This window comes from Kryptolebias marmoratus, linkage group LG24, assembly GCF_001649575.2.
Source record: "Kryptolebias marmoratus isolate JLee-2015 linkage group LG24, ASM164957v2, whole genome shotgun sequence".
NCBI lineage: Eukaryota > Metazoa > Chordata > Actinopteri > Cyprinodontiformes > Rivulidae > Kryptolebias > Kryptolebias marmoratus.
In genome coordinates, this window is record NC_051453.1 from 17,467,586 (window position 1) to 17,481,840 (window position 14,255).

General features: G+C 40.4%; 1 protein-coding gene across 3 annotated transcripts; it reads left to right on the forward strand.

Annotated features, from left to right (window-relative positions):
* Positions 1 to 217: 217 nt before the first annotated feature.
* On the forward strand, positions 218 to 13,837 carry clocka (clock circadian regulator a). 3 transcript variants are annotated; one of them, XM_017428736.3, is made up of 18 exons: positions 218 to 357; positions 7,850 to 7,942; positions 8,415 to 8,563; positions 8,644 to 8,735; positions 8,811 to 8,900; positions 9,013 to 9,133; positions 9,255 to 9,368; positions 9,445 to 9,563; positions 10,044 to 10,126; positions 10,624 to 10,730; positions 10,837 to 10,984; positions 11,101 to 11,176; positions 11,262 to 11,378; positions 11,458 to 11,517; positions 11,739 to 11,894; positions 12,018 to 12,176; positions 12,305 to 12,492; positions 12,685 to 13,837. In XM_017428736.3, the coding sequence occupies exons 2-18, from the start codon at positions 7,923 to 7,925 to the stop codon at positions 12,950 to 12,952; spliced, it is 2,067 nt and encodes a 688-aa protein (XP_017284225.1). In that variant the 5' UTR covers positions 218 to 357; positions 7,850 to 7,922; the 3' UTR covers positions 12,953 to 13,837.
* Positions 13,838 to 14,255: the final 418 nt, after the last annotated feature.

Sequence of the window (14,255 nt, forward strand, 5' to 3'; positions counted from 1 at the left end):
AGTCTCATATCTACATATGGTATGCTGAAATATCTACGAAAATCTGTCCTTATATATTTTTCTTTTACGAAAACAATTTTCTGACAAGGAACTACTAGGCAAGATACTTAGTGCAATATGATGAAAAATGAACCGAAACAAGTGAATTAGTTTACTTTGACACATTTATTCGTCACGTTTGCGGTAAACCGCTGAGAATGTTGATCAGTCCGGTCAAACCGGGAGGACGGACGGCGGTAGGCCCCTTTGGCTCCAGTTGCAGCTCCGCTCAGACTGCCTCCTCAGCCTGCGCTGCGCAGTCAGCTGCGCCACCGGAGCTGCAGGAATATCCTAATGAAAGAGGACGCTCTACGGGGGGTAAGTGTCATGTCTCCACCAGTGAAGCTGCCATGTGAAGCCCCCATGCGTACTGTCGGCATACTTAAAAAGAGGAGAGAAAAGAAACACTTTTGCTTGGGAGCCCGGCCACTGACCCACATTCTTATCTAACGCAGCATGTTAGCTAGTTAGCTCCGGCTAAAACTGGGTTGACTGACGTGTGGCACCTTATTCCAGACAAGTTTAAGCTGTCCTGTGCTACATTTAAAAGTTTTATTTTTTGCATTCCTTGCCAGCGCACAAGTGCCGGATCTCTTTTTCCTTACGTAGTAGATAATTTAGTTTTGTGTGTCATGCGTCGCAGTGTAGTAAACTATGGAGCTTTTATTTTGTTGTGATTTACGTTAGCATCCAAGCTAGGTGGCGGTAGACGTTCGTTTGCCTGCTGGCGTCACCCGTCAGAAGGGAGGAGATAGACCGATGGATGCGCTGCAGCTGTGTATATAAAACTTATGATCAAGATGACATGAATTCATTTGATTTTACATACATGTAGACTAGAAACTAGAGCATTTTAATGTATGTAAATATAGTTTTTGCAAAGGTATGTCTGGTTTTCCTCCTCTGACGTTAATTTGTTGTTTTTGCACCTGTCAGCTCTGCTGATTTAGGAGACATTTAATTGTGATTTACCTGATTAATCTACTGTACTACTTGCTCTCTGCTACTAATGTACTTAAACATTAGTAGCAGAGAAACCCCTTTGTCACACAGGATTGTTTGTGTTAGGCTGACCTTTTTCTGAAGACTGAGGGGGTGTTTTCTTCCTGAAGACAAAGCAAGTCACAGGTTTTGTCAGCAGTTTTGTCTTTGGACAGACGTATTCTTCAAAAATAATGGCAAAAGATTGTATGTACAATTGAAACAGTAATGTAAGCCAGTGAGGTGAAGAGAAATCTGATTTAAAACTAGTAATACTGCTTTACTGAGTTGATGACAGCATCTCATCTATGATGGATTGGACTGGACAATGTAGTCTGATCATTTGTTTTTGCCCAGAGTTGATTTTATCCCTGAATGTTCTCACAATAGAGCACAATGAAAGTTTGCCACACCACTTGATGTTTATCACAGAGCTCCATCGTTTTTGCTGAAGCTGTATTTAAAAGAATAAAAAGCTGGTTGACTGCTGAAATAATTGAGACCTAACATACAAATAAAAGAATGCAGTGTTATGTGCAGTTTACCAGAGTTTAGGTGACTGACGGGACTAATCCAACACCTTAAGATGCAGTCTTTTAACATATAAGGAAACAAAACTAGAAATTCTTGAAGAAACGTAAAAAAGCTGACCTACATTGGTGTGCAACAATTGTAAACCAGGCCTGATTTTCTTTATACTTTGCTAACAAACCATCAGGCGATGTATTTTCCTGTGGTTAACTTAGTGACTTTATTTAGGGGGCTGTGCTGCTGTGGTTATGCACAAGGTTGTTTTAATAGTTATACACTTATCAGGTTGTGGTTCTCACTTTTACCTGCAATGGTGTTGGTATGGTAATGGTTGTGGTCAGCATACCAGGGATGAACCAGATGTTTTATCTCTGATTCAGCAATTTGTGTCTTTTGTTTGTCTATAAACCGAGTTTCTCTTTATCTGTTCTGTAGAGTTATACAGATGAGTTCACAGTAGAGGAATTTAGTTATAAAGCAATCCCTCATTTACTTATTTAAGACCATTTGTTTCATGATGCAACTGCCATGAAAAGATAATACTTTCATTTAAAAACAGGTAATACGTAATTAAAACCTTTTTCTGTGCCCTAAATTACATGTAGTAATAAGACAACATAAGTCTTTCCAGACAGACTGTAATATTTGATACTATGGCATAATTTAAGATTGGATTACTATTAATGAACAATGGATACTTTCCAACCCCGGTACCTATATGCATGGCAGATTACACTTCTCACTTAAACAGTTAAATCTGTATTTACATTTGTCAACCTGATTGCAAGCTGGTGCTTAAATTAGAGGTTCAGCTGAGCAGTAAAATGAGTACCAGGCATACCTCTGTAGAAAATCATTTGTAGCCTCTTCCACCATCTTGTTGTTGCTAGCAGTAGCATTGGCTGTTTGGTTGCTGCTTAGCTATGGTGCCAGTTGTGTGGTCGTTTGCCGCTCAGACACTTTGCGGTGTTAGTTTTTGAACGTTCAGAAAGGGGAAATGATTGTCTTTCCTCCCACTTTTATGAATTCAAAACAACTCTAACAACATGCTGTATTGCCTGATATTGATGCTTTCAAATGCACACTCCTGATACCGTTCACAAATTACCACAACGGTATCCTGATGACGCAGAGCTGGGGGGAACGACAAATTACGAAAGGACGTGGAGTGACTGACGAGACCCCATCAGGCAGCTGATGTGGGTGTCACTGTCTACCTGCATCATCATTTGCCAAAGAAAGGGTCCGAGTCGTTTGTAGTCCAGTTAAGCCTTTAACATTCTGCTAAATTGTGACGATGTAAGTTTATATTTTTGGGGGAAGATAAAATTCTACTGACTGTACTAAGCTTTTTATAGTGGAAAATAACAAAATCTTATAAAAGAATAAAAGATGCTTAAAGACTACTAAGACGTAGTCTTAAGCATCTGCCTGTAGCCAAAGTCAATTTTACCACCATGGATATGATGTTGAAAAGTGTAAATTAAAGCAAGATATTTCCAAGATGAGACAGAATTAAAAAAAAAAAAATCTAAATTGATAAATATTAATTATTGGAGTTTATTTTCCATCTGCTGATTTAGCAATAATTTGTTTGCATGCCAATGGCGACAACTAAAATCATCTCTGCACTTCTGCTTAGTGGTTTAGTTTCTGAATAATGATTATTTAAAGTCTTAAATCTCCTGTTTTCTGAGCTCAACTACATTTAACAGAACAGGGTTGGGTAACATGCTAATGTGCATAGAATAAGAAAAAAATATGTTTTCTTATAGTAATAAACGTGAATTAACACATAAAGCAAAGTTAATTCAAAATGTCACTTTGTTTTAAACTTGACTGCTTGTCTTTTATGGATTTGGTGTCTGGTTATCATCAGCATTTAGAGATGAATAAAGGTGTTATTCAAGTCGGACATATTTTTAACAACAGCCTTACAGCTCCGAGTCTAGCCGTTCTCGAACATTTCTCCTGTCCTGCCTTCGTCCTCCTGAACTCCAGCGACCCACTTGGCATCGGGATGAGGCCCCCAGCAGAGGTCCTGCTCCCCATGGACAGGCGACCAGCAGCGGGGCATCTGCCAGCCTCTGCTGCTGGCTGCTCAAATCATCCCGTCTGTATGCTGTGGAGTGAAAAAGCAAAACAGGGGCTGCTTTTGTGCTCCTGGGCCTGTGGCAGTGTGCGCAGTAAGTGGAAACACAGCTGGCGGCTCAGTGGGGAGACTTCGCTCTGTGCGAGTCTTTAGCAGCGTGGTGGTTTTTTTGAGATGCTAACAGTTTCACGTTGTGGATTAAAGTGCTTACATAATAAATCAACGTAAAATTACTATCCTGAGCTGACTCTTCCAGGAAATATGTTAGTGTGTATGTTAAAGCTGACCTCATTGGCTGCCACTGTGTAGGTTGTTAAAAAGTGCTTATAATTTACCTAAATATTTCCCAACACCAAAGGCAAAATTTATTTTCTTTATCTGCTCCTAATCTGCCTGTTGTAAACCGTAGAGGAGGTAGGGGGGGAGATGGTTACCAGCGGCAAGTGGGTTTCTTTTTTTTTTTGACAACTGTGGTTTGTTTTGTTACACCTGAGATCATTTAGAGTCCACGAATCCCCTGCTCTCAGTATCAGGCTGTGACGTGGATGGTGAAGAAAACACAAGGGTTGCTATGCTACCTGACTATATTTAGTCATGTAATATCAGACAGTGCTGTCTGTAGTTTGGGGGTTAAAGTTTCACAGAAAGGTCCGTTTTAATCCATGGTTGGGTTGTACAAGTTTAACGTTGTTTAGTATGATTTCATATTAAGTCATTACAAAGCTGCAAATTATTTTGGGGAGTGGACTGGGTTCCAGTGTTAGACAAAAATGAAATCATCTAGACAGCTTTCGGGATATGTTTCTGATGGTCTGGAGTGACGTCTGGAGCAACCTTTAACTTTGAATTGTTTTTTTTTTTTGTGGTGGTTTGAGGATTTCTGTCAGGAAGGATCTTCTGTATTTTAATTTGTTATAACAATGTGTAAATGGACGGTACTTTTATAGCACATTTCTAGCTAACCAGGCCACTCAAAGTGCTTTACAACATAATCTGGGCCCTCATTCACTGATCCACATACATTCATACAGCACTCTGCTGCATCTCAATAAAGCTAATCTTAGTAAATCATCTGTAGAGTTTAATCAGCGCTTTAAACTCCACTCTTACACTGATGGGGCACATCAGAGGAAATCAGGGGTTCAGTTTCTTGCTCAGGGACACTTTGACATGTGACTGCTGCCGGGAATCAAACCTCAAACTCTCTGATTGGAGAATTATCGCTCTAACCACTGATCCACAGTCGCCCCATAACAGTCTTGTTCAAGTACAAACAGTGTTTATATCCATAAAGAACGTATAACTTGTTTTTTTATTCACATTAGTGTTCATGTTACATGGCACAAATAATAGGACTTCTGCTGTTTAAATGTCTTACCTCCCTCAGGAACCAGTGTACAAAATAAACTTTTAGAGAGTAATTATTGGATGGACATTGACAACTGATTAACTTTTGGAGTCAGCCCCCCAAAATAGCTATAATTCAAAACAATTTTACAATACTGAGCTAAAATGTGATGTAGTAATATCTGAGAGTCGTCCTCTACACAATGTGCAACGTCTTTGCTTGAAACATTGGTATTAACTATTGGCATCAACCCTGTTTGATGTGAGGTTTCCTCTACAATTATTATTAGTTATCATTGTATCTTGTACCTGTCTGTAATTTTGTTTCATTATCATGTTCTGTAACTCTGTCTGTAATTTTGTTCTTGTGTTGTAAAGCACTTTGAGTTGCCTCGTGCTGAAAAGTGCTATATAAATAAATGTACCTACCTACCTACAAGGTTTGTACAAAATGGTTCAACCGAGTCATTTCTCAACATAAAAGGATTTTAGTAGAAAGCTCACACATGAAAGGTGGCAGGCAATATGCATTCCTTAAAGGAAGGCTAGATATTATTAAACTTTAACATCAGCCCTGTGAGTCACAGTAGACCACTGCCTTAAGGTGTAGTGTTGAGTTAAACGTTAACACGGTGACTTACGGAGGATTTAAAAACGCCACAATATAGAGGACGTATTGTACATCGCAATAAAACTTTAGAATTCGTGTGATAAATTTTTGGTCATATCAGCCCGCCCTAGATGGAGGAGACTGCCAATAACTGGTTCCCTCTAAATCATGTCCAATGAAAAGTACTGCATGAAAGAAAAGCATGGTGTGTTTGCAGAGCAGTGCTGCTCAGGTTGACCGTTATTTATTGTATGCAGTTCCTTTCTTTGTTGTCCGTTCATTTTTTTTCCCTCTGCATAACAAAGAGAGTATCGGTTATGGAGGGATGCTATTTTGTTGCTGCTGTAGTGTTGCCTGTTGGCACACTTGGTGTGCTGGCCTCTCAGTGTAGGAAGGTCACCTGTACCCTCACAACCCGTTCGTCCTCTATGTGAACAACGCATGGTAGCGCTATAGCTAACTGGGTCAGGCAGTGATCAAGCTAATTCATTCATTAATTTCTCAACTCAGATGAAATAAAACATTTGAACTGCTTCGCTTGTGTGTTATCCACAAAGGAATAATATGAAAATTTACAGCCAATCAGAGCAAGTCTTCAGCTTCAGCCCGGTGTGAGAACAAAAGTCCCAGGAAGTTCCTTACTATTGCTGCCTATTTAAGAATTGTATTTTAGACTGATTCTGATGATGATTTGTGGACAATAAATTGGTACCAGTAATGGTATCAAAATGTGTTGTGTTTGTTGAGGTTATAAAAATCAGGTGGCCTTGATACTCAGTGCTGGGTGTGGCGTAGTGCGTGACAAAAGACACCACAAAACTATTTATGTCCTCCGAGCTATGCTGCCTTATATTCGAGCTGCCACACACCCACATACATGCCACTCGGTCAATACATTCAACGATGCTGTATGAGCTCTAGAAAAAGAACAAGTGTTACCAGTTTGTCTTGATGTCTTGAGAGACGATCAAAATTCTTTGCGTTTATCTGAAAGACCTGGTCGTTGATTCATACAGCATGTAACAGTAAATGCTTAAATCTGATATGTGGTCATTTTTAGATCAACAGCACGTCTTTATTATTCCTTTATCCCTCCTTACGTTCAGGCCTGGAGGAGCCGGCACACTTCAGGACGTTTTTGCATATGATGCGATTTAATGAGGAAACATGAGATGGAGGCAGATTGATTCCCTTCTCACACCTTTAAAGCTGCAAAGGTGCTTGCCTGGCGTTGTGTTCATGTGTTCAAATTAAAAAAGTTTTGTGGTTGTTTTTGTGACGACAGCATAATGTGGCATTGGTGAGAAATGAAATGTAATTAAGTTTTATGATAAGAGGAGGAGCAGGAGGAAAGTAGGTCATTGCACCAGCAAGTTAACTGAAACACAGACAATAATGTGGTTACACAACCAGTTGTACAACACACTTTGGGCTGAAAGTATTGCTTCAGTAAAGGTTAATTTTTTTCCCTTATCTCTTATTTTTACCTCATATTGGTCACATTTAAGTGGCAAGGCGGGACAGTGGTTACAGCTGTCGCCTCACAGTGAGAAGGTTGCAGGATCACCTCCCAGCATGGGGCCTTTCTGTGTGGAGTTTGCATGTTCTCCCCGGGCATGCTTGGGCTAATCTTGCTATTAGCTAAAATTACTTTTGTTCAAATGCTTCCTCTTAGAGGAAAGGTTATTCATGTTTATGTATTTCTGTCTGTACCTGATTGTTGTTTCTGTGTTGTAAAGCACTTTGGATCGCCTTGCTGCTGAAAAGTGCTATATAAATAAATTTCACTTCACTTCACTCAATTTGGCCGTTTTCCTCGGATGTTTGGGGGGGGGGAGCAAAAGCTGCCTTCTTCGCTATCAAATTTAGATCAATCCAGTGTGCAGCGAGCCAAAGCAGTGACATCAGGCAATGCCTGTAGTGAAGCAACATCAGTCACGTCTGCTAAGATAGTGGTAAAGTTTCAGGTCGGGTAGCACTTTGTTGAATATGTAGTGTGTAGACGGCAGGGTTTCCTGTCACTCTGAAAGACTTGGCTTGGTCTGCAGCAGTGTTTAATATCAAAGTCAGCATTAATATCAGGATGCAAGGGTTCCCAGCTGAAGATTGACCCGAACGACAGCTTGTGTCCACTTGTGTAGATTGTCCATTCATCTAGTCAACATTTGGTTTTGACCTATTTCAGTGGTTTTATTTATGAATCACGAGACTGCGCCGAGTTGACATTTCACACGATCATTCTCTTTAAGGGTTAAGCCACAAATGTCTACCTCACGATTAAAAGACAACACGCCATCGTTGCAACCCTGAACAGCATACAAGATGACTTCAAGGAAAGACCGGTGAGTTAAATATTTTAAATAATGATAATTTCATAACATTGGTATCTGACACTGTGGAACTTAAGTTCAGAAATGTTGCAGATTGTAAACTGCATCCAAACATGTAATTCTCCATCATCTTTCCAGCTTAACTTCAACTTTAAAGCTTGTAATGTTGGAAAACTGTACTATCACTGCAGCTAATGAGAGATGAAAGCAGTGAAATACTAAAATTCAATGTTCTTGTAATGAAAACACTAAAATGATTAGTTAAACCAAATAAACAGTGTTGAATTGCTTTTTATTTTCTGGAGTTGTTTGTGATTTGATCCTAAAGCACACTGTTCATATCTAAAAAAAAAAGAAAAGGAAATAGTTAAATATTACTAGCCTTTAGGTCAAGTCTTTGTGCAGTTAAGGTCAGAGGTTTAAACAAAGGCCAAATCTATATTATGAAAATAAAATGTCATTCTTTCAATGTCGAAACCAACAGGGTATCCCGCAAAAAGTCTGAGAAGAAACGCAGAGATGACTTCAATATCTTCCTCAGGCAATTGGCCACCATGTTGCCCGGCAACACCTGCAAGCTGAACAAAAAAACTATTTTGGAGAAAAGCATCGACTTTCTGCACAAACACAAGGGTAAGAAAACAGTCAGGGCTGCCAGAAATCTGTTGAGCTTTTGAGATGCTTTGAGCTCCATGGTTCGTCTGTTTTGTCAGAGATCACTGCTCAGTCCGAATCCACGGAGGTCAGAGAAGACTGGAAACCTTCGTTTTTTAGTAATGAAGAGTTCACTCAGCTGGTGTTGGAGGTGAGGCTGTTTGTGCACTTTATCGTTTCCCTGCAGAAACGTCTACAACATGAAGCTAAATGTTTTATCGTTCAGGCCTTCGATGGATTTGTTCTCGCTGTTATGACGAATGGAAACATAATGTATGTTTCTGAGAATGTGACCTCTCTTCTAGAGTACCTACCTGTGAGTACAGACTGCTCAGCTTCTGAAGAGAAAAGATTACAACGCTTTTAACAGCCTGTGTCACTTGTTTGCTACTCAGCATGTTCTCAAGGCTTCATATTGTGTCTTTCAGTCTGATCTTGTTGGTCAGAACCTGTTTACCTTCTTGCCTGTGGCAGAGCGTTCTGATGTCAACAAGGCTTTGTCCTCTTATGTCATGGAGGGAGAGACGCCAACACCAGAATATCTCAGAAGTGAGGGATTTTTCAATCGCGTCACAACTTTTCTAGTAATTTATTATTTTATTTTCAAAATGTACTTATTCAAACTAGTAATGATTTTGTAAAATTCTGTTTTTGCATGTTGTTTTTCCAGCAAGAAATCAGCTTGAGTTCTGTTGCCATATGCTTAGATGGGCAGTCGACCCGAATGAACCTCCTGTCTATGAATATGTCAAGTTTATAGGAAACTTCAAATCCCTGAAAAATGGTAAGTTGGGCTGCTAAAGAGTTTTTTTTCCCCTTTTAACGGTTGAACTTATTTTTGTGCTCGAATTTGTCATCAGTGCCTAACTGTACCCAAATCGGTCTGGATGGATCAATGGAGCGATCGCTTCACTCCGCTTCTGAGGACAGAATGGGTTTCGTTGCGACTGTGAGGTTAGCCAAGCCACAGTTTATAAAGGTGAGAATCATCACTTGGCATTCTTTTTTTGTCCAACTTACTTGCATTCAATTTTACACATCAAGCTTTTTAAAAAAGCGAGTTCTGATTAGTCCAAACCTCTGAGAACAAAGTTGTTTCACAATGCAGCGGTACACTTTGTTCTTAGCCTCGCTCAGACTAGCCGTTAGCTCATCAGTTTGATCCAAACTGAGGTTGTTCAAAAAGCTATCTACAACAGGAGATGGACGCAGCTCCCTGCCACCCTGAACAGGAACCAGCAGGTAAAGAAGACGGACGGATGGGCGGAAACTTTCTACAGAAACCCCACGTCAAAATACCTGAACAATCCCTTTTAAGAATTGATGTTTTGGCGTTCCCTGACATCAGTAGCATTGACTTCCTACAAATATTTGTTTTAAACTTTGAAAAACTTAAAGTGTATTTGTCCTTTTGAAGGGCTGTAGATATAAGACCATTTTCTGTTTTTTTTCAATACAGGAGATGTGCACTGTGAAGGAGCATAATGAGGAATTCACCTCCAGACATAGTTTAGAGTGGAAATTTCTCTTCCTGGACCACAGGTATTCAAATCTGTTTTTGTTGTTGGAGTTCTCCCCCCCTGTATTTCTGTTACTGTTTGTCTCTTATTGTGTGACATCCATGTTTACCCTGCCTCATCAATGCTGTCAGTCAGTTTTTCCTACATGTTGTGGATCCAGAGAAAGTAATTAGACAGTAAGGACAGTCCGACCTGCGAACAATGAGGAGTATTTTCCCTCAGTGATTCAGGCGGCGCTGCTGACTGTCCAGTCAGAGGCTCACGAGTCGTTACGGAGACTCTTTTTAGAACATATACTGGACCAGGATTCAAATCTATCAGTTAGTTAGCACATAATTAATGTCCCAGGTTCCTAAAGTATGCAATTTTGAATCATTTAGGGGAAAATAATTTTATATATTAGGGGTATTTTTATCATAAAAGCTAACTAAGGAACTATATTAAGTTGGGACAGAGTGTTTAGTTTGGCTTTCTGACAAGTTTTACTGAATAACTTACTATCTCTTAACTTTTTCCCAGAGCTCCACCCATCATAGGTTATCTCCCATTCGAGGTCCTGGGTACCTCCGGCTATGACTACTACCACGCAGACGACCTGGAGATTCTGGCCAAATGTCACGAACACTGTGAGCGCACTTCTTCAGGGATCAGTAAAGTCTCCTAATCAATAAATGTCAGCTGCTTCATTCAATTTTCAAACCTTTTTTATCACTCCATTTTTTTTCTGGGCAGTGATGCAATATGGCAAAGGAAAGACCTGCTATTACAGGTTCCTCACCAAAGGACAGCAGTGGATCTGGTTGCAGACCCATTACTACATCACTTATCATCAGTGGAACTCCAGACCAGAGTTTATCGTCTGCACACACACTGTTGTAAGGTATGTGGAAGAGTTACTCTGCCCGGCTTCAGTTTTTAGATCTGAAAGTATCAAAGAAACGCTTTTTTTTTTTTTGCTTGTATTCTAATTAGTGGACTTGTGTGTTTGCTTTGCAGTTATGCTGAAGTCAGAACAAAACAGCACCAAAAGCCTGGCATCGAAAAGTTACCACCTGACAGCATGGCTAACGAGGTGAGACACTTGATTGACGCTAGTTACTTTGAAATTATGAAAAGGACTATTAACTTGTGACAATATATATATATTTTTTTAATAGCAGTCCCAGGATTCAGACTCACTAAAGATGTTTCAAGAAGATAGAAACACACCAGGTCAACAGTCTGTCTTTGATGAAGAAAGGTCATCACAATGCAGGTCTTCAGTCAGCAGTGAGGTCAGTGGAAGGGCTGTCCACTACCTCACCACATGGGATTTCACTAGGACTTATTTAGTGTCTGTATTGTTTATTTCAGCAGTCAATAAGTTCCCAAAACACAGGAGAGAACACGGCATCTCTTGTAGCTCCCAACCAGGTACGATACCAAAGAGTTTCTTTTTAAAGTCTAACTCAGGTCTTGTAGTTGGTATCAGACAAAATCTCCCTTGTATAGAAAAGCTATAGTAAGCAGAAATCAGACTATAAACTCTGTGACTACAGCCATCAAAACACACTCATAGTCAGTGCTGTAAATAATGCTTTACAGCCCTTAAAACCTTGTTACGTGCCATTTTATTTTCTCTTACTCTTCAACAGACGGCACCGTTCCCCAGCCAGTTTGAAGTCATCCAGCACCTGAAAGACCAAATGGAGGAGAAAGCCAAGAAACTAGAAGTGAACATTCAACAGCAGCTGGACGAGCTGCAGAAGATCAAGCAGGAATTGCAGAGGGTGCAGGGACAAGGTCTGCAGGTGGGAGAACGTGCTGCTCAGCAGCAATAAAGTTGTACATTCATGTTTAGTTGTCAGATTGTATTTCTGGATCAGTGTCCAACTTTGAAAATGTGCATCTCAAATGATTCTGCCGGTGTTCAGATGGACCAGAGGAGTGCAGAGCAGCAGGGGGGAACTCAGAACATGCTGGGCCAGATGGTCTCTGCAGGGCCTTTACAGAGTAGAAAACAACAGCAGCAGCAGGCTGTCAAGACCCAGCAGCAAAATATCCAAACAGAACTGAGTCCAGCACTCTCACAGGTGAGATTAACTGAAATGAAATTCATTTAAAAAGCCCTATGCTGACATGGTTTACTCTTACCCTAACATTGTCTGTTGTTGCAGTTTCCATCTGGATTTTATCTCACTAGTTTTGTCTGATCTTTCAGTCTCAGCGGTCAACGGTAACTTTGCAGCCTCAACAAAATCCCCTTTCTGGATCCCTCTACAAAACTGTGATGATCCGTCAGCAAAGTCCAGCTAATGTGCTTCAAATTCCCACAACCCCGGCACAAAACGCAGGGCCCAGCACTCCTGCTGTGGCAACATTCGCACACAACAGTGCTGCTCAGATAAGGTGTAAATCTTCACTTAAATCTCCCTACACTGCCATTTTGCTTTTTCACAAAAACAAAAGTTGTTGTACTTGGCCCTTTTTTAAAAATTGGATGTTGTGGGTCTACAGAACCATTCCACATGCAGCTGTCCTGACCTAGTTTTCATGAGGTTATATTCTTACCTGATCTGCCCCACTTCCCATCTATTGCAGGTTTCCTACAGGTCCTCAGCTTGTCACAAAACAGATGGCATGCGGGACTGTCATGATTCCCACAACTATGATTATGGGTCAAGTGCTGACAGCCTTCACTCCTCAGCAGAGCCAGACACAGGCCATCAACGTTTCCCAGCAGCAGCAGCAGCAGCAGTCACAAGTTTCAACCATGCAGGCAGGACAGGCTCCTCTGACCCAGCAGCAGCCACAGTTCCTACAGGTATCACTGCCAGTTCAATACCTGCAACCCCACCAGAATCAGTGAGCTTGCGTTTAGCATCAGCTTTACGGTCCAGCTCGTACTTTACTTAACCTCTTTCGCTTCTTCATCAAAACCAGTCCATCAAGTTGAGTTTCCTTCTCAGCAGCATAGATCAGATGGTTTGTCTGATGGCTCCTCGCTGCAGCCTACAGGAGGCAAATGAAACCCAACAGAAATGAAGTTGGACAAATTTAACCGCGTTTAATTACATGTGCAGAAAATGCAGGACTGAAACCATGCCTCAGAGGCCGAGAGGTGATTGGTTGGACACACGGTTGCTTCCCTTTTTTTTTTTACAAGTATCTTCTGTCAGCAAAATAAACCCTCCTGAGCTCAGAGTTTCAGCAGCGAACCCAGGACTGCAGCCGTATCCTTCGACTCTGGTGAAGACTATCACAGAACAACCCAGATGATTGGTCAGTTTGGATGTTTTCTCTCTTATTTTTCTGTGTGTAAAAATAGTCACGGTTTAAGAATGTGGTATTGATGGTAATTTACTGTACAGAATAATATATAATATATTTTGTACACATGCTGAAAAAGAGAACTAATATTTTATATGATGCATGAAATGCATAGTTCTTTGGAGCCTTTATGCTTTTTTTTTATTCTGAGAGAAAACATCTTAAAATGCTCAGCGGTTGATACTTTTGACTTCCTTTTTCTCAGGGGGACATGTTCTGCATAGCAGACAATAAGGACTCTGTTATCGTATTTAGTTTTTCAATCCTAGACTTGCGTTTTCCACACAACTTATTACTGTGAAACCAAGACAATGTATTTTTTTACTATGTACACAAAAAAAACAGTAAAGACACTAAGCTCAAAAGTGTCAGCTATTGTTTATGAAATAAATTGCAAAGATTAAACTAAATGGAAGCAAAAATAGTCAAAAATTTGTTTTTTTTGCATTTGATAGACATTGTATTTCCTGTGCATTCTTTCTAAATGCATGCTACCATAATGTTCATCAAATGGTTCTCATTTACACGATCATCCAAATAAACATTTCGAATTCAGCGTTGGAGAGGCATCAGCCTATCAGAGGCCCTCTCGGCTACATGTTTAAATCCACTTCTTAAGGAGATTCACCGGTGTCCTGCAATATCTGAATAAATAGTTTCGGTAGGTGTGTGCTTTGTGATGAATGAGTTTGTCTTTCGAGAAATGTTCTTCCTAACACACCAACAGGTTTTAAAGGTTCCCAGTATCCACCTGAAGTCCAGTCCAGTCACACGCCTCCTGAAACTTACTAGGTTGTCAGTATTTGCCTCATTCTGAATCAAGCTGAAGGACACAGACTGTC